At 54.7% G+C, this 20,372-nt stretch overlaps 1 protein-coding gene across 1 annotated transcript; it reads left to right on the forward strand.

Annotated features, from left to right (window-relative positions):
* Positions 1–4,761: 4,761 nt before the first annotated feature.
* Positions 4,762–16,483, forward strand: SCRT2 (scratch family transcriptional repressor 2; the record flags this gene model as incomplete). Its single annotated transcript, XM_079719732.1, has 2 exons — positions 4,762–4,894; positions 15,693–16,483. 2 exons carry the CDS (start codon positions 4,762–4,764, stop codon positions 16,481–16,483), a joined length of 924 nt encoding a protein of 307 aa, XP_079575858.1.
* Between the last annotated feature and the right edge of the window lie 3,889 nt (positions 16,484–20,372).

The following is a 20,372-nucleotide window of genomic DNA, read 5'->3' on the forward strand; positions in this document are numbered from 1 at the left end:
GATAGGCAGGGCAGGGTTGAAATCTGAGGGATATCAGAGCAGTCTAGGGAGGGCCGAGCCTGCAGCCCTCACCAGCTAAACCCATTATGCCAAGACTGGGACTCCTGGGGAGGCCGGCAGTGGGCCACATAGATGTCAGACCCTCCCCAGCTCCTCTGCACAGTAACCATATGGCCTTGAGCCAGTCATTTCACCCCCGCGTCTGTCGATCGGGCTGATAACAGAGCTTTCTCCCATGAGGTCATGGGGAGGCTTAGGTGAGTGACGAAATGTAAACAAAAAATAGTCAACAATTATCAAGTCAAGTTACTCCTGCCAGGCACTGCTCTAAACACTTTATAGGTACATTATCATTTAATCATCACTGCAACATTGGAGATAGTTCCTATTAAAATCTCCATGTTACAGATGAGGAAAGGGAGGCACAGAGAATCACAGAGCTGGGAAATGGCAGAGCATGGATTTGAACTGAAAACAGGCTGATTCCAAATCCCTCTATCGAAAGCCCCAGGCAAGGCCAGCTTCTGTGAAGGGTAGATGTTTAGAACAGTGCCAGGCATGCGGAGCCACTGTTGATATAATAATAATTATTATTGTCGTTGGGGAAATTTGCCATCGGCAATGCTATCTTCCCAGAAGTCAGAAGAATGAATATCCTGACACGTTTTATGAAACTTTATCATTTCTTCTCTTCAGAAGTAAGGGAGTCGTTAGCAAGTACTCAAGATAAATGTTCTTGAACTGAAACATTTTATGGTCTTTAGGAAAACACAAAAAGAAGGTGGAGAAACATCCGTAGTTCCACCACCCTTCTTTCACTTTTCTGTGCATGTTTGTTTTTACTTTGGTCCATAGTTGTAAACATGCTATGAGAGATTTCAAGATTCTGCATCTTTCACTGAATATAATTCCATGAGGTCTTCCCCCATATTTTTTTTTTTTCTTTTCTGTACGCAGGCCTCTCACTGTTGTGGCCTCTCCCGTTGCGGAGCACAGGCTCCGGACGCACAGGCTCAGCGTCCATGGCTCACGGGACCAGCCACTCCGCAGCATGTGGGATCCTCCCGGACCGGAGCACGAACCCGTGTCCCCTGCATCGGTAGGTGGACTCTCAACCACTGCGCCACCAGGGAAGCCCCCCAAATGATCATTTTTAATGGCTGCAGAATATTCCATCCAGGAGATGTCTTCTTCACACCCCTCCTCATTGTCTCCAACTTGGGGGTTTTATTCCAGTCTATGATGGTACAGCAAGCATCCCTGGGAAAAAAATTCTTTCCTTATTTGATGTGACTTGGAAAAATGAATTCCTAATGGTGGACTTTCTGAAACCAGTGAGCCGGTGTTGGGGGAGGTTTGGGAGACAGAAGGCCCTCCATGGTGTCCTAGTGCTGAAACCAGGCCAGAAGTTGTGTATTTCATCCATGCTTAAGGACACCCGACCCCGTAGGTATTTTTGAACTTCACCTTCTGGGCTGAGGGTTTCTTCTTATCTGCTAAAGGTGCTGATACCACCTACCAGCTGGAGGTCAGAGACTTGGGATCTGATCTTCAACCTGACACTAGTGAGCTATGGGACCTTGGATACATCACCTCCATCTGTCAGTTCAAGGGGGGATTACCTCTCCACCCTGCCCACCTGGTGAGGGAGAGTCCAGCCCCAGTTCTATCCCTAAGTCACTGTGGACCCTCAGTGTCCTGTGAAGCTCTCTGGGCTCAGTTTTACCATCTCTTATGGAAGAGGTAGGAATGACAGAATCATCGAGCAGGTAGAGGAGTTGAGCTCATGGGCACCGACTTGTCTTATTTACCCCACTGGACTAGGCACCCCTAGGGGACAGAGATCCCAGTACCCAGAACAAGCTCAAAAATATGACTACACTACAAATAACTATCAACAACTTCCTCTATGTGAGCAGTGAAAAGTTAATTCTCCAACCAATATGTCCACCCTTTAAGGCTGACTCTCACCCCACAGTCATTCACTCATGATTTATTGAGCACCTTCTGGGTTCCGGCCCTGCCAACTTCCTGACCTCATCTCCTTCCACTCCTTGCTGTTCCTGAACTGGCCCAAGCTCATTTTTGCCTCAGAGCCTTTGAACTTGTGAAGCCTCTGCCTGAAGCACTCTTTCCCTGGCTCCTCCCATGGCTGGCTCCATCTCACCACTCACGTCTCTGCTTAGATGTCACCTCTTCCAGGTGACCCTTGCTGGCCACGCTGTCTAGGTACCAGGACTCTCCATCCCCACCCAGTTTTATGTCCCTTGAATGTCACCCCCAAGGAGATGAGGGACTAGGACTGTCTAGGTCACCACTTACTCCACAGAACCCCACAAACATGTGTTAGATGAATCCTGGGTGCTCCGGGTGCAACTGTACATATAGAATCCACATGGAATGAGCATGTACTGTATGTCAGGCACCATTCCAAGCCCTTTTGCAAACAGCAGCTCTTGTAATACTCCCAACAACCCCTGAACTAACAATTATTATTCCCATTTTATAAAATGGGAAACTGAGGCACAGAGAAGTTGAATAACTTGCCCAATATCTCATGGCTAGTAAGTAGGGGAGCTGGGATATCCTACTGCACCCTGTAAGAGTATGCTGAGCCAAACACAGGACAGAGTCACAAAGCTCAGAGGCCAATGGGCAAGCTGGCCCCACCATGTAGGAAGTCAGGGGCACTTCACAGAGGAAGTGATGCCTCAGCTATGCCTTGAGGACAAGTAGGGGTGAACTAGGGTGAAATGGAGGGTTCCTGTGAACAGAGGAACCAGTGTGGAGGCCAAGAGAGAGCAGGAAGCCTGCAAGACTAGAAGTCAGCTTGTGTGGCTGGAGTGGGGAATACTAGGTGTGCCATGAATCAGGGGGTGTGGGCACCTCAGCCCTCTGTGACTGAGGTTAAAAAACGTCCCAGAGGGCAAAATATGGGGCAATATGGCTGAGAAGATGGGCAGGGCCCCCCAGATCATTCAGGGCCTTGGCAAGATCAGGGGCCCAAATTTCATTCCGAGGTCTCTAAGCGACACCTGAAAGACTGTGTGAGGGCCCAAAAGCCGGGGCGGGGGGGTCTCTGGAAATTTTTGCTGAGTCACTATGGGACCTTGGGCACCTCCATGGCCTCTCTTAGCCTCCATGGGTCTTAGTCTCCCAACTGGTATTGGATGACCCAGTCCCAAAAGCACATATGCACTGCATCAGCCTGGCAGCCCATAAGCAGAATGCTGTTAACCAATGAGATCTTGGCATTCCTAGAGTCTGATTCCGGGACTGTTGTGCTCTGGACATCCCATACTTGCTGAGGCTGGCCCACCACCATGGCACTTTGCCAAGCAGCCTCTCTGGTCAGGGGGTTGCATTCTACTGCTCCTTCGTCCTGCCCAGATATGGGAGCTCCCCTAGGTTTTGGCTGGATTGGGGTGGGGGTGTGTGGGGGGTCTGCTCAGATCCTCCTGGAGACAAAGGAGCTGACCTGCGAAGAGTTCCAGCGGGAGCCCCACTCCCCCTCCCTTCCCCCCCTCCCTTCCCAGTCCACGTGTCTCTATTGTCTGCTCCCCGCTTCAGGGAAAGACACAGCCTCGGATGTGTCAAAACCACCACCCCCCCCCCGGCAGCAGGGAAATTAATTACTGGACGATTTTCACTTCCTCTTGCAGCGCGCGCCTGAGCTAGGCACCGGAACAGGACTGGCTGAGCGGGGCTGGGCATCGGCATCGGGGACTTGCTCCCCCCATCAGTTCTGGAAGAAGAAAGTTAAACCCCAAACCCAACAGGGGGCTTCAGTGGGAGGCCAAGCTGGGGTGGGGGGATGACTTCCCCTAGTTAAAGCTGAGTGTCCAAACTAGCCCCTTCAAAATTGGGGGACAGGGAGAGGGCTGGCGGCAGGAGGATCGCCGCTGGCGAGCTCACACTCTTTTCTTTGCATTCCCTTCCCTGTCCCCATGTGCCTGAACGCCGCCTGCTCAGACCACTCTACCTCCTCTCCCCTCTCTTTCTCTCTCTGTCTTGCACTTTTCTTTCCCTTTCTTTGCATCCCTGGGGTGCTTTGTTTTTGTGTATCTGGAGCTCTCTTTTTCTCCCGTGGGTGTGTGTGTTGCTACTTCTCTCCATCTCTGCCTTTCTTCTCTCTCTCTTTTTCTCTCTTGTGTCTTTTTGTCCTTATCTTGGTCTCTCTGCTCCTATTTCTACCTCTTTCAGTGTGTGTGTCTCTCTTTCTCTGTATGTCTCTGTCTTTCTCTATGTATCTCTTCTCTCTCTCTCCCCCTTGTCTCCCTCCCCCCCTTTCTCCGTCTCTCTATATCTCTGCGCCTTTCTCACCCTCACTTTCTCCCCTCCTGCCTGCCCGCTGCTCCCTGAGCCTGGCCTGCCCCCACCGCCGCCGGTTCAGGGGAACGTGTGCGGAGCGATTGTCCTGGGGGACATTTGATGGATTAGAGCGCTGAACAGTTCCATTGCTAGGGGACCACCTGATCTCCTCCAGCCTGCGTCCCATATAAAGCCGGCAGCCGGAGTGCTGAGCACAGCTCCAGCGATCGCCTGTCTGCGCGCCGCCGCCGCCAAGCCCGAGCGGGAGCCAGAGCCAGAGCCGGGGCCGCCGCCACCGGTGCCGGCTCCGCTCGGCCGCCCGCCCGCCCGCCCGCTGGGAGCTGTCCAGTGCTGAAACCCCGCGCAGCCAGCCAATCGCGCCCGGCTGGCCGCCTCCCCCCACCGGGGCCCCTCGCTAGTGCCCCCGCCGAGCCCCCCGCCAGTCGCACCATGCCCCGCTCCTTCCTGGTAAAGAAGATCAAAGGGGACGGCTTCCAGTGCAGCGGGGTGCCGGCCCCCACCTATCACCCCTTGGAGACCGCCTACGTGCTGCCTGGCGCCCGGGGGCCGCCCGAGGACAACGGTGAGTGGGACCCGGCGGGGGGGTGGGGGAGAAGAGGGGAGGGGAGTTCGGGCCCTCCCCAACTCGGGCCACGAGGAGGGGTGCGCGCGGTAGGGAACCCCGGGAGGAGATGACCCTGGCTGTGTGCGCCCCCCGGGCTTCCCAAGGGCTGGGCGGGCGGGGCAAGGGCCAGGTCCGTACAAAGGGAAAGTCGCAGGGTCGGCCCATCCCGCCATCAAGCGCCAGCCCGGACTTTGAAAGTTGTGGCCCTAGATTGGTGCCAGAGTGAGGGGTGGTGAGAGAATGGAGAGAGAGAGGTGCCCATGAAGGGCTAGTGCTGGGGGGCTAATGCATAAGGCAATCTGAGGGTCCCCTCTCCGTGGTTGAGGGAAGGAGGCTGGTTGCCCGAGAGTGCTCCCTTGATGGAGAAGGTAAACCGGCCTGGACTACCAATCCCTGGGGAAATAGGGTTGGTTCCCTGGGGGTAGCTGGGGGCACCCTCTTTCCCTTCAAGCCTACTCCCCCTGGCGATGCCAGACAAGTGTTCTCGGCCCCCTCTCTCAGCAACTCTTTTGTTACCCTCAGCCGCATGCCTGCCAAAGGCTGGGCCGGTCCTGGGGACTGAGAGGAAGAGGGAATTTCTAGGAGGGGTTCCCCCAAAGTGGCTCCTGGTCTCCTGGGCTGCACTCCCTCCCCCTCCAGTTTCTCACTCCCCTCCAGAGTCAGCCCTGCTGTTTTTCGTCAGTCCCCTACCCCCACACACACTCTATTTCTTTTCAGAGCAAGTCCTGTAGGGACAAGGGTTTGGGGGACGAGAGGTCATTCAGGCCCAGAAGGGGGTGATCTCTGGAGGGTGTGGAGAAGAATCAGAGACTGCTTCTGTGGACCCCATCCCCCATGAAGGGGATCACAAAGGGGTTCTCCTGTGACGGTCCCCACCAGGACAGGTGTCTGGAGCGGGGGCATCCCTTTGGCAGTAAGAAATCTGACATCACATGTGGCATCAGCTTTGGGGTGTGTGTGTGTGTGTGTGAGAGAGAGAGAGAGAGAGAAGGGGAGAGGAGAGGAGAGAAAAAGGAGAGAAGAAAGGACTGAAGAAGAGGGGGGAAGCTGAGATGGCAAAGGCAGGAGGGTGGGAGCTTCTGCCTCAGGGATTTCCAAGCACTTCACCCACATTCCATCACTCTGCCAAGCCAGGTAGCAAGAGGGCGCTGGGTAAAAGGCTCTGTGACCTCATCAAGGTCAAAGAAATTAGGGAGTGATCAGGGATACAGCTACAGCCCCTCATCTCCTGGCCTCCCCCAGATCCCCAAGAGAATCAACCTCCCTTTTTCTTTGCCCACGTCTCATATTCTACTGTCCTCTTTTCTTGACCCCAGGACCTCTTGGGGTTGAGGACTGAAGCCCAGGGATATGGGTGGGCTTATCTGAGTGCTTGCAGGACAGAGGGTGGACCTGGGGCCATGCCAGGGCTGGGGACCTGGGTAGAAATGGAAATGCCTGCAAGCCTGGGATGTGGATCCCTTGGGGAACTGACACAAAGCCCTGGGCTTCTGCCTGCTGAGTCCCCCTTGGTCCTGTCCCAGGCCAGCTGAGAAAACCTAGAGAAGCCCAGAGAATTTCTCATGCACAGCCAAGACTGCAGACTGTTCCTCAGGAGGGAGGCAGGAACGCCTTGCCTTGAATTCAGTTCAAAAAAGCTTTGAAAGGAGCCCCTGAGTGAATGGTGGGAAGCAGGGTGAGGGCAGAGCCATCAGCAGGGATGTTCCAGCAGCTTTGACACCCTAGAACCATCCCTGTCCTTGGCCCTTTCCCCGAAGGGCTCCAGACCAGCTCCCTCTGGGGAATCCTGAAGCTGTCCTATAGTGTGATATCTGGTCTGGAACTCTGGGAGGCCTGGGCTTTAGATCTCTGAGTTGCTCTGTGACCTTGCACAAGTGCCTTCCCTTCTCTGGTCCTCCGCCTCCTCAGCAGTGAAAGAGTTTGGATGGCATGATCTAAGTATTCTTCCAACTTTGACAAGCTCAGCTTCTGTGAAGGTCAAGTTTGGGTTGGGAGGCAGTGGAGATGACTGGATGAGGGGCTAAAAGAATGCAGGGGGCCATTGTCAGGGTTTCTGTAGGGCTCCATTTACCATCTGATGTCTGGCTGAGGGTGGCAGAGTTTCTGAGGCCAGGCGTTCTTCTTGGCTTCAGTCTCTGCAGGCTGCCCCATGCTGAGGACAGGCACCCTGACCAGGGTGCCCTGGCAGTGTCTGCAGTAAATGGTTAGTGTCGGAGACCAGGGGGTGACCCTTCAAGCTCTGGTATGGCCAGGGAACACAGGGTCTGCCTTGTTCTGCTATCGGGGGCCTCTTCCACCCCTGGGGTGTGGCCAGTTTGGGAAGTGAAGGCTCCCTCACTGCACGGGTGGGTAGGGGTGCTGGGGGTCCTCAGAGAGCCTGCCGGCTCCTAGTGGTCCGTTGTCTCCGTTCTGCCGGAAATAACCTTGCTGAGCGTTTGAGGGAAGTGTGAAAAATTGCTGAGCTGACGTTTTTCTCTCTCAGCGTGTGTAAGTGTGCTGGGTAAACAAGGAGAAAGAGAGGAGGGGGGGAGGTGAGGAGAGTGAGGGAGAGAAGGAGGGGGGAGGAGAAAGGAGGGAGGGAAGGGGGAGGGCCTGGGGCTGGAGATAGTTCCAGTTATTAGAAAGATCCTCTTACAAGCCATTCCTGCAGGGTCAGGATGAGACTGGTGGGAGGGGAATCTGGGGAAGGGAGCCTATGAATGTGGAGGTCAGGGGAACCACAGGCTCCTAACTGATGAAGATGCAGGACCCCAAATTAAAGAGTGTACCCCCGGCTCAGGGAAAGGCTGGGAGTGCTGGAGAATTCCTGGAGGACTCCTCCTACACACACACACAAACACACACACACACACACACACACACACACCAGCAACGCTCTTCTTTGCTTCCTTACTCCCTTCCTTCTCAGCCTCCGTGGGCTGGCCAGAGGGTGTGGCAGGTGCATCTGGGCTCCAGGCTCCCCCTGAATGCACAGAACCCCTAACTAGGGAAGGAGAAGCTCCACAAATGCGGAAGGTTCCAGGTCTCTCTGCGGAGCTCCCCGAAGAAGGGAGAGCAGATCTCATCCCGCCGTCCTCTCCAGTGCGAGGCCTCCTTCCCTCCTCCTGCGCCCTCCACTGCTCTCTGCCTCCACGGAGCCTTCCCTTCCCCTCCTGTCCCCTGGGTGATTCCGAGCACAGATTCAGTCTCTCGGTGAGATGCCAACTCACATCCTCCTAACCCTCTCAGAACCTCGCCCTCCAGCTCTAGCAAGCCCGCCCCTTCACAGGCCTAGGCCCCCATCCTGGGGAGTGCTAGGGATTCAGGCATCTCAGGGCAGGCTGCTGTCCATCCCTCTGCATAGCAGTGGTCTCCAGGGACCGGTGGACATCTTCACTGCCCCTGGCGTGTCTACCTCTCCTCACACCCTAAGTCTGAAGTCCAGCTGGATGCCAGGTCCTCCTTCCTCTGCACCCCCACCCTGTCCTGCCCCCACACTCCTTCAGAGTGCATCTGACCCAGGCAGATGAGGGATCAATGCCAATCCAATAACGCACTTGTCTGCCCTCTGCAGCTACATTAAGCCTCCCCAGCAGCTGAGGAAGCGCTCCTACTTCTGCCCATAGGCTTATCTAGTTGACCACATTATACCAGCACCCGCTTCTGCTCACCCACTCTGATGGCGCCGGGGAGTCGCTCCAGGCCAGGCCTGGGAACCTGGCTGAAAGTCCCCAAATGCCACACATCTACCCCACACTTCAGAAAGCCCATTTGGGGAGCAGGGATGCAAAAGGGTAGCCCCAATCCCTTGGCAGAGGGAGCCCAGAGATGGCTGAGGAGGTGCCCAAGGACACACAGCAGGCCCATATGAGTGTTCTGCCCTGGGCATCTTGGTCTTGGTCCAGGTCCAAGGTCAAGATCAGAGACATGTCAGAGGTCCAGGTTCAAAGTCCATGTCCAACGTCCAGTCCAATGTCCAAGTCCAATGTCCATGTCCAACCTTAGGTCTAGGACAAGGTCTGAAGTCTAGGTCCAAGGTCAATGTCCCAGGGTACAGGTCCACTCCAAAATTCAGAACAAATCCATGTCCAAGTTCAAGTTTCAATCCATGTCCGGGTCAATGTTCAGGCTCCAGGATCAGGATCCAGATCCAATTTCTAGTCCAAGGTCATGTCCAGGTCTATTCTCAAGGCTGGCTGGTTCAAGTCTTAGAGCCACCATCAGCTTTCTCTGTGGCTCTGAACTAATCTTCCCTTACCCGAGCCTCAGTTTCTCTCTTATGAAAAAAAGCAGTCAAACTTGATCTCTTTCAGCTCTGACATTCTAGGGACCCAAAAAATCTGATTTTCCTAAGAATTAGTCACTGGGAATGTGGAACAACAGGGTCCATGTGGGATACTGAATCTGGGGCCCCTGGTCCCCCTTAAAGCCTTGGGGTCACAAGGGGGATATGAGGGGCCCAGACTGAGTGTCCACTCTTCAGACAGTCTCAGTTTGTGGCTTCTGAGAGGACGGGAGAGTACATTAAGTCCCTATGGCAGCACAGCAATTTATACATCCCCATCTCTCTCTCTCTCTCTCTCTCTCTCTCACACACACACACACACACACACACACACACAGTGGGCAAATGGCAGTAAGAGCAGAGTGCTGAGGAAGGTTAGCTTCAACTGCCAGAGGCAAACCTGAGGCCAGAGAGATTACTTGCCCGAGATTACAAGGGCATAAATGGCAGACCGCATCACCCCTCCCTGGTGGGTGCTTCATCTACATGTTCCAGGGATCCCCACAGCCTGGAGGCCCTCTGGGGGTCATGCGAGACACTGCTGAGAGAGATGAGCCCCCCAGAACTCTTGGCCTCCTTCCAGCTGTGGTCTCCCCTGGGATGGAGTGTCCATTGCCAGCTTTTGACTAGGAAGGGAAGTTGGCATGGGCACCTTATGGGGCGCAGAGAGGGTAAGGCAGAAAAGCAGGGGGCCTGGAGAGACAATGTGCATTGTGCATGACAGCCAGTCTCGAGGAGGCCCAGAAAGGGCCCCAGAGACACCCTGCAGGGAGCAAGAGGCTGCTCCACCAACCAGTGCTGGGCAACTCCAGACCCTTAGCCACCATGCCTATCTCCACAACCCCTTGAAAAATCTTTCCTATTGATTCCTGCAGAGCTGTGGACCTCCCTGTGGGCCACGGGAATTGGGTCACAGTCAGGAAAAACCAGAATATGGGGGATTTCAGGAGGGAGGGATGGTGGGGAGGGGCCCTGGAATCCTCTCAACACTCCCTGAGTCTGAGTCAGTGGGCACGAGCCCCGCACCCTCCAGCCCTGGTTATGTTGGGCCAGACCTCACTCGACCCACCACTCAGCTGGACTCAGGGACCCCCCCTCCCCGGTGGGCAGGTGTACCAGCTGCCAGGCCCTTGGAGGAGGTGGGTGTCATTTCTGGTCCAGTGCCCAGGGAACCGCTAACAAAGATGCTATAATAAGGGGAGGGGGAGGTACCAGCCCCTTTGCCCAGCTCTGTGAGCAGACAGGAGAAACTATTTTTATCCTGCTTTGCTGCTGACAGACCTGGCTTTCTGCTCAGCTGGCTGGAGCTGATTCTCGAGGCCCGAGGCCCTGGCACAGCAAGACACAGCTCTAAATAAACTCATGCAGCAGCCCCTCCAGCCCCACCCCCACCTAGCAGGGCCTGGCCCTCCTCAGGAAAGTGGGCCACCTGGGAAGCTGGCCCATTACTAGGCCCCTCTCTTCTTCTGCTCATCTTGAGACAGGGAAGTGGGATTTGGGCTGGAAATTCCCTGGAGGAAGTTTGCAACACTGGGAATCTGAGAGAGACTGGGAAAAAGAACACTGGCCTGGGAGTCAGGAGGCCAGCCTAGCTCTGGTGTGAACTTGTTTGTGATCTGGTCAAGGCTCCTCTCTGGGCTTCAGCTTCTGTAGAACTAGGGCACCGGAGCAAGTGACCACCACATTCCCTTAGACACAAGCTAATGTGCATAAAGCACCAAGCAGGGTACCTTGTACACAGTAAGTGCTCAATAAGTGTTAGTCATTACTTTTATTGATCATTTACAAAGATTTACAAAGGGCTGGTGCATTTTCTAGAAGAATAGCTTCTCCCCACCCCCAATTCCCCATTATCCCATCAGACACAGGCCAGCTGGGTGGTAGTATTTGAAGAAACCCACCACCCCTTCCTCCCACCAATTGAAAATCTCCCCTCCCCTAGCAGGTCTCCATGCCTGCTCAGGGGTTTTGGAAAAAAACACAGACTCTGGAGGGTTTTGAGCCTTACTCCTCCTCCAGTGACCTTGGCAACTCCTCTCCCCTCTCCAGGCCTCTGGGCTTGGTGCAGTGCCTGGCACACGGAGAGGGCGCAGGGGTGGCTGGAAGCAGTAGGAGCAGAAGTTCTTCTCAGAGATGCCCCCACCCTCATCCCAAGGGGTCAGACAATTGGAAGAGACAATGTCTGCAAAGCACCCAGCACCTGATTTCTCATAAAATTCCCTTGCAGAATTTTTTTCCCTTGCAGAATTTTTAAAAAATGTATTCTGGACCTTCAGTCTAAAATATCAAGACTCTTTGAGCAGAGAAAACCAAAAGTCATTCTCAGGTGACATGTACATGACATCTCTACATCTCCAAAGTGTTTCTGAGCCGTCCCTATAGCCCCACGTCACAGGAGTGGCTCTGTTCCCTATCCCTCAAATGGGGCACTGGAGCCCAGAGGGGCCTTGTGACTTGCCCATGGTCACACAGCTGGGGTATGAGTAAAAGAGCCAGGATGAGAGCCAAGTCTCTTCTCTCTGAGTCCCTGGCCCTCCCTGCCTCTATCTGGACCCAAACAAGAGAGGCCTCTCTCACCCTGTTGGCTGGGGGACAGGCAGCTCAGCCTTCTACAGTCACCTGTAAGGCAGAGGAAGGCACCCAAAACTTGTCTGAGTTCCATGCACAGAGTCAGAAGAGCATTGCCTATAGTGTCCTAAAGGATTCTCCAGGGCTGAGGCCCAGAGAGGTGAGGTGGTTTGCCCAAGGTCACACAGCAGCCTAAGATACCCATGTGTGTCCCCTTCACTCTCTAGCAGATTAGAAGGATATCACTAGGAGATGTAGGGACAATAATAATGACAATAAAATAACAGCTTGAGAGGCTACTGTGTGCCAGGCATTGTACAAAGTATTTTACACCATTAATTCATTCAATCCTATTATGAGTTCCTTTATACAGATGTGGCACAAAAAGGTTAAATAACTTGCCCAAGGTCACATAGGTAGGGAAAGGTCTGTGGATCTGAGAATGAGGTAGAGTTGACGGGGGTTGGGGGATGGGGGACAGGACAATGGGCATCATTGAGGGGTCTACTCAGCCACGACGCAAAGAGTGTTTTTAGAGCATCCCAGTCAACCTTCTTCTGGTAGAGGCAGAGTCCAGGAAGGTTAAGCAACCTGACCAAGGTCACAAAGTTAGAACCACCTCTGCCAACATGACCACATAAATTCTCATACAACCCTCCACTCCCACCCCACAACCCATGCCAAACTCCGCAGCTGCTGGCCATCATGTCTGGCCCCACAGTTCCTGTCTGGAAGGCAATTCCACATCTGTCCCTAAGCTGAGGAGGAGCCTTTGTTTGAGGCGCCCCTAGTTCTACAATATATAGAGATCCCAAGCGACAAGAGAAAGGTGCTGCAGTACTGCAGGCCACCACCAGAGGGCACCACGGAAAGAGGGCCCTGCTGCAGCGAGGACTGCCCGGTCCACTGAGCTCCTACCAACGTGGGTCACCAGAATTTTTCTCACCAGACCATGAGCCAGAAATTACACATCTTGGGTGAGGAAACAGTGGCCCAGGTTGGAGCTGCAAAATGTGTCTGTGCAGATGCCAAGAAAACTGCAGCACAGAAACCCATCTGGGGAGATTGTTATTATTATTCATAATAACAGCCAACATGTGCCAGGCACTGGGTTGGAATCCTGTCTCTAAGTTACTAGCTGTGCAACCTTGGGCATGTTACCTAACTACCTTATGCCTCAGTTTCCTCATCTGTAAGATGGTACCAACCTCAGAGTCATGAGGGTGGGATGCATTCGTGTGTAGAGCTTTTAAATAGTATCTGACATATAAGTGCTCTAGGAGTGTTCGTTATTATTTGTTCACTTTTCACTTATCGTTTGCTTATTCACGGACTCTGTACTGCAAACTGTATGAGTTAGGTGCTTTTATTTTCCCCCATTTCACAGCTGGGGAAACAGAGGCACAGAGAGGTCAGTTTGTCCAAGATCACACAACTGGGAATAGTAAACTGGAACTCAATCCAGGTAGTCTGGTGCCAAAGTTGTGCTCTTAACCAATACGCCATCCTTCCTTAATAACAGCACGTGCAAGGCACTGGCCACATGATCAGTAAGCCCCTCCAAATGCATTCTATACTATCCCCATACCCAGAGAAAGGAGCAGAGATGCAGAAAGATGCACGACTTGCTCCAGGTCACCCAGCTACAATCAGTGTCGGGAATCAAGCTGTCCCAAGACCAAGTAGACAGAACAGTCTGTGGCAGACCCTGCTGGGCCGGGGATTGAGGCTGGCCTGGCAAATCTTTATCTCCCATTCACCACCCATTTCACAAATACTTATCAAGTGTCCACTAGCTGGGGCACTGGGGATAGGAGGTGAACAACCCAGCCATGGCCCCTTCCTCAGGGACCTCCCAGCATGTGGAAAACAAGGGGAGCACTGCAGTGGGTTCCAACTCTTGTTCCACCACTACCACCTGAGCAAGTGGTAGTGGTGGAACAAGTACCACTACCACTCTGAACCTCAGTACCAGAGTGGTACCACTTGAGCAAGTGGTACCACTACCACTTGAGCAAGTACCACTTGAGCAAGTACCACTACCACTCTGAACCTCGGTTTCCTTATCTGTAACACAGGTATTTTTGTGATGATTCAACGAGGTGATGGGAGTGAAGCACTTAGCACAGAGCCTGACACTTAGTAAGTGCTCAGTAAATATCAGCTAGTATTATCATTATCATCAGTAATTACAACGGGAAGAAATACAGAAGGAGAAAGAGGGAGTCTGGGTATGCCCAACAGGTATTCAACTCAGTCTGAAACAATACTCCCTGAACATTTTGGGGCTTTAGTACCAGGCCTGATTCCTGGAGTGGGAGGTAGGGGTACCTCCAGACCAAAGGAGGGGAAGATGAGGTGCTGAGAGGCTGAGCACCCCCCATTATAAAACTGCCACCACCGGTGCCCTCTCTGTATCTGACTACAGTGCCCCTCCCTACTGAGTCCTCCACCCCCGCAATCCCCAATCATTTCTGTGTTCAGAGGGCCCTGTGTGGGCAGCTGAAGGGACAAGAGGGAAAGAACGGCTACACCATTGCTTTCCAGGTTGGGGGACAGTCTGCACACAGACTTCACCCTGTGACCATCCCAAAATGCCATATGAGAGGCAAAAGCACGAAGGCTGAATCAGGCAGGCTGTTTAAGGGGACGAAAGCTCTGAATCCAGTTCCCTGCTTATAACAGAAACTCTCCTGGGAGCCCAAGCCCCAGGGCCTTCAAGGAGGGTGCTGGGACCACACAAGGTCCAGGGAAGCAGAGACAAATCAGGGTGGTCCCTGCCCTTGGAAAGCCCCTGTCGAATGCCCTGGGAGAGCCCTGGCCCACCCACCACCAGTCACTGGATCCCAAAATGGAAAGGATTTCTGGTCCAACTCTAGAGAGGAGCGAGGCGGGGGTGGGGGGAATGAATCTCACAGGGGGACTCCAGAAGGCTTCTAGTGGAGCAGGGAGCAAAACAGGCTTGGGAGCAAGTACAAGGAAGTTCCCTTCTTGGAGCAGCTATTACATGCCACATATGTGACCTCTTTTAAAGCCCCCAGCAACCCTGGGAGGTGGGTCTAACAGGATTGTGATTCTTTCATACAACATACATTCCTTGCACACCTCCTTTGAGCCAGGCACACAGATCCCACCCGGGAAGCTCACAGCCTGGTGGGGGAGGCAGACAATTAAATAATCTTCAGTGAAGTCGTTTTTTCAAGCAAGTAAAAAGCATAATTATAATAGCTAACATTTATATAGCAATTACTGTGTGTTCTCTCTCTCTCTCAATTTCCTTATATGTAAAATGGGGATTATAACAGGATCTACTTCATAGGGTCTGTGATGATTAAATGAGTTAACATGTGTAAAGCATGGCGGCAGAGCTTGGCGCACAGGAAGTGCTTAATGCATCATTCTTCTCAGCACTTTACTCAGTCCTTCCAAAGACCCTGAGAAGGAGTGTCCGATCATAAGCTCCATTTTGCAGATGAGGAAACTGAGATTCAGTTAAGTCCTAGGACTGGAACTGGCAGAATGTTGCTGGAATAAAGAAAGCCTGGACTTTAGCGTCAGGCTGCCAAGGTTTGGATCCTGGCTCCATCAATTACTAGCTGTGGGCTTAGACTATACGCCTCAGTTTCTCTACCTGTAAAGTGGGTGCAATAAATAATACCTTCCTTGCGTGGCTGTGAGCACTTGACAGTCAACACAAAGCCAGCAGAACGCAGAACCTGACCTCACCGCGCTCCACGAGGGTGGGGTGGGGTGATTTTTATTGCGGCCCACGGAGGAAGGATCCGAACTCGGGCAGCCTGACCCCCAGGGCACAGGTGCAGGACAGCGACTGCTATTGTACAAGCAGCCGTCACTTCCCTACAGCGGCCACGGGGACGCCTCCCGGGCGCCTCACCTTCCCCGCTTCCGTCTCGCCCCCTCCAGGTTACGCCCCGCACTGCCTGCCCCCCAGCAGCTACGATGCGGACCAGAAGCCGGGCCTGGACCTGGCTCCGGCCGAGCCCGCGTACCCGCCGGCGGCGCCGGAGGAGTACAGCGACCCCGAGAGCCCGCAGTCCAGCCTGTCGGCGCGCTACTTCCGCGGGGAGGCGGCCGTGACCGACAGCTACTCCATGGACGCCTTCTTCATCTCGGACGGGCGCTCGCGGCGGCGGCGCGGCGTGGGCAGCGGGGATGCCGGGGGCGCGGGGGACGCCGGAAGCGCCGGGGTACGCGCGGGACGCGCGGGGGCGCCGGCGGGCGGCGGGCACCGGCACGCGTGCGCCGAGTGCGGCAAGACGTACGCTACGTCGTCGAACCTGAGCCGCCACAAGCAGACGCACCGCAGCCTGGACAGCCAGCTGGCGCGCAAGTGCCCGACGTGCGGCAAGGCGTACGTGTCCATGCCTGCGCTGGCCATGCACGTGCTCACGCACAACCTGCGCCACAAGTGCGGCGTGTGCGGCAAGGCTTTCTCGCGGCCCTGGCTGTTGCAGGGCCACATGCGTTCTCACACGGGCGAGAAGCCGTTCGGCTGCGCGCACTGCGGCAAGGCCTTCGCCGACCGCTCCAACCTGCGCGCGCACATGCAGACGCACTCGGCCTTCAAGCACTACCGCTGCCGCCAGTGCGACAAGACCTTCGCGCTCAAGTCCTACCTCCACAAGCACTGCGAGGCCGCCTGCGTCAAGGGGGCCGAGCCGCCCCCGCCGCCCCCCGCCGGCCTCGCCAGCTGAGCCTCCCACAGTTCCCGGGGCCCCCCACCTGCGCCCTCAGCGTCCCCCGGCTGCGTTCCCCTGCCCACGCCCCTCTTGGGGACCCTGCTCCCAGACCGGAACTTTTCTTTCCAGCCCCTAACCCAGAACTCGTTTCCGGCACTGCCTTCCCCAGTACATCCCGACCCACATCGTCCTTACCGGCTACCAAGATTCGGACCTTGACCCCTTGTCCACGCCCTCAAGGCTCCCAACTCAGGCACCAGGTCCGCACCTTTCCCGGGCCCTAGAGCCGGAATTTTCTCCCCCATCCCCCAGACTCTGCACCTCTCCCCTTCTAACTTGCAGACCTTTCCTTTCATTTCTGAGCTGAGTCTCAGACCGGTTCTCTACTGGAGCCCCCAGTGTAAGGCCTAAACCCCCCTTTGACTCTCACGCCTGCAATGGATGCCCCATCCACACCAGGACACAGGCCTGAGGGATCTAATCTTCACTCCTCTTGGAGTCCCCACTCTGTCCCTGATCCCCTCCTCACCTCGGCCTTAGGTCCAGCCATTCACACACCACCACCACCCCACCTTCTTCATCCTCGGGGGGCCTTCTCACCCATTCCCACCCCTACTCTCTCCAGACCCCTCGTTCCACTAGCAGCTCTCACCCCTCTGAGTTCACCTGACCTGGGACAGACTTGAGGGGCAGTTCAGGGCCCTGCCCCCTAATGTAGCCCCTCTCTCACCCCGGGACAGCCTCTCCCCAGATTCTCTGAGCACTTTCCCCACCCACAGGACTACAGGTACCCCTCCTTACTCGTTGGGGTGAGGTCTGGGGCACCTCACAAATGCCCTTCTCCCCATCCGGCTGGGCCTCTCCAGTTTATTTATTTGTGTATTTATTGATTTATCTATTTATTATTCTATTTAATCTCTTGGCCTCACCAGGGATGGTCTGGCTTTCCCAGCTGGACTGGGAGGTCAGGGAGCCAAGCAAGGAGAGGGACAGCAAAGGCCATAGAGGGCTGTCCGCCACCCCAGCACACCCCATTTCAGGGAGTGAGGGAGAAGCCCCACCCTCATCAGAGCCTGAACTTGCTGGGGGCGGGGGCGCGAGAATGGGAGGGATAGCCTGATGACCCTCAACTGAGGGATGGGGGACATCGGGAGGCCCAGTCATGGGGCAGGTCCCCATCCTCCTGAGCCTTCTATTCCCACTCCAGGGAGACCGGAGGGAGGAGCCTCCTCGATATGTTTCCTATTTATTCCTCTTCTCGAGGGACCCCAGGTTCCAGGGACCGACTGAGCCCCGGACCCGCTGGGGCCTCCGGCCCGCTCCGCTCCACGGGAGGAGCGCTCCCTCCCGGCCACGTCTATGCAACTCTCCCGGGCAGAGGGGCCGGGGCTGCCAGCTGCCCCCCATTGGCCGCCACTACCTCCCCCGCCGCGCTTCTGCATGCCCGGGCGAGGACCGAAGCACACACCTCCACGCTCGCGGACCCTGGCCCCCTCTGCTTTAAGCACACGCCTCTGCCCCACCTCTAGGCGCTCAGCTCGGGGCAGGAGTCCCGGACTCTAGGACCCTCCCCCTCTCCCCTGAGCCGCAAAGGAGGGTGGAGGGTGGAGGCTGGAGGGGCCCCTGGAGCAGGGGCACTTCTCTAGGGCTTCTCCGCTCCAGGCCCACCCAGGGAAGCGAGGCGGCAGGGATGCGGAAAGAGAGAGGGGTTGCAGAATCAATTACGGAGGGTGTTGATCCTGTAAATAGGAACTTCCGACAGCAATAATTTTCCATGCATGCTAAGCCTTTTGGCCATATTTTGTATGAGCGCTTGGCGCTCTCCCTCCCTCATCTCCTACCCCAGACCCCCATCCCTTCCTCACCTCCAGCAGTATTACTTGTAAGGCAATTCAGGGATATTAAAGGGACTTTGGCCACTCACCAGTGCCTCTAGACCTTGTAATGGGGACGGGTTTGGGGTGGGGGGCATCTGAGAGGCAGCCAGATTTTTTTCCACTCAATTTCCCTCCCTGTAGTCTGACCAGCCTGTAGCTGCCACCAGCATTCACTCAGTTCCAGGGGTCCCTTGACAGCCACAAGGTCCCAGGCATCCTCAGTCCTAAACAGTCCTCAAATACTGGGGTTGCAAACTGAAAGGGTTCAAGACCCAGATTAATAACATAAGGGAATGAAGCAGGTTGCCCTAAGACATTAGGGGATGGTTGTGCCCCTGACTGACAGGAAACAGCGTGTCTCACCTTAAAGAAATGCAATTCAAATTAACTGCACCTGCCAAACAAATACCACCTTGGGTCAGATTTGTCCCTTGACAGCCAGTTTACAACCCCTATATCCTTCCCCACTTCACCCTCTGCTGCTCTGGGTGTGGGGGGTCTGGTCAGCCCTAGTGGTCATACAAGCAGCAAGTACATGCATGCAAAAAGGTTGACTTTGGCTCAGCAGGCAACACTGTCCCAAAACAATGAGCTGCCCCTAGAGCCTGTGAGCTACCTGCCACCAAAACTGTTCAGGAAGACAGTGGACAGTCAGTCCATCCTCCTTGCCAGCTGGCTTGGTGATCTTCCAAAATACAAATTCTGCCTTTGCCTTACTAAAAACTTCCCTGGGGACTACTAGCACCATGCCACTGAACTCCAACCCCCAGCACAGACTCATGGGGTGGGGGTAGGGGGCTGTGTGCTTTGAGGGCCCGATGCCAGGCTGGGGGCTTGGGGGTGTAGGCTGGAACTCCATCTCCCCTTGGGCCACCTTTCGGTTTTCTTCCTTTTGTAGGCAGTGCACTCAGCGTTTTTTTGTTTGTTTGTTTTTTTTGGCCACGCGGCACGGCTTGTGGGATCTTAGTTCCAGACCAGGGATCGAACCCAGGCCCTCGACAGTGAGAGCACAGAGTCCTAACCACTGGACTACCAGGGAATTCCTTGCACTTTTAGAACCTGTCCATCTTTCTTTTCACACACCTCTGGACAGGCTGGCTGCATCCTGAGCTATGTGCCAGGTGTCTCCAGCAATGACAGCAGTGTGGAAATCCCCTACAAAGTTTCCAAAGCAGGTTTGAGGGGCCCAGGCACCTGATGCCTTCCCTAACCATCCATCCGCAGTTCTCCGTAGCTACACACTGCCCCTGATTGGCTGTTGCATCAATTACATTTGTTTCAGGTCCAGGGAACAGAACCCACTCTAGATCAACATTTTACGAACATCTAATATGTCATCTTGTGACCTCAAAGGGAACCAGCCCTAGCACGAAGCCCACAGCCTAGACAGCAGAGCAGAGATGCGAAAGCCCATGTCCCTGTTACCTGCAGCCCAGAGCACCTCAATTAGCATATCGTCCAGTCTGCTTTTCACAGTCCTCTCAAAGGAAGCCCTCCAGGATGCAACTCCGGCTCTCCTCTGCCCTGTCTGGCTGCTCCATCCAGCATCTTTGCAGCCTCACCTTCCTATGCCCAAGGAAGGAACCCACTTCCTGTTCCTTCTTTGTCGTGGTTTGTGCTCCTCAGGGTTCTCTCCCAGACTCCTCTTCTCACTGTGTATTCTCATGAGGCAATCTCATGACATCCATGGCTCCAGTTTTCACCCACATGCAGATGACTCACAAATTTACATTTGTGATAAATGTAATGTAATTTACATTTACATTTTCATTTCTGACCTCTCTGAGCTGCAAATCTGCCTGCAAACCACTGCCACATGGATATCCCAAAAGTACCACAGGCCAGCCCAAGCCTGAAACCATGATTTGGTTCTCTCCTGCGTCTGTCTCCCCTACCCTTCCATCCAATCCATCAGGTTCTGTTTGTTTTTCCTCTTCCTCTTCTCAGTCTCCACCCTAGTCCATAGCTACCATCATCTCTTACCTGGACAACTGGACCAGCCTTCTCACTGGTCTCTCTGGATCCAT

Source organism: Hyperoodon ampullatus (assembly GCF_949752795.1).
Source record: "Hyperoodon ampullatus genome assembly, chromosome: 14".
NCBI classification, from domain to species: Eukaryota; Metazoa; Chordata; class Mammalia; order Artiodactyla; family Ziphiidae; genus Hyperoodon; species Hyperoodon ampullatus.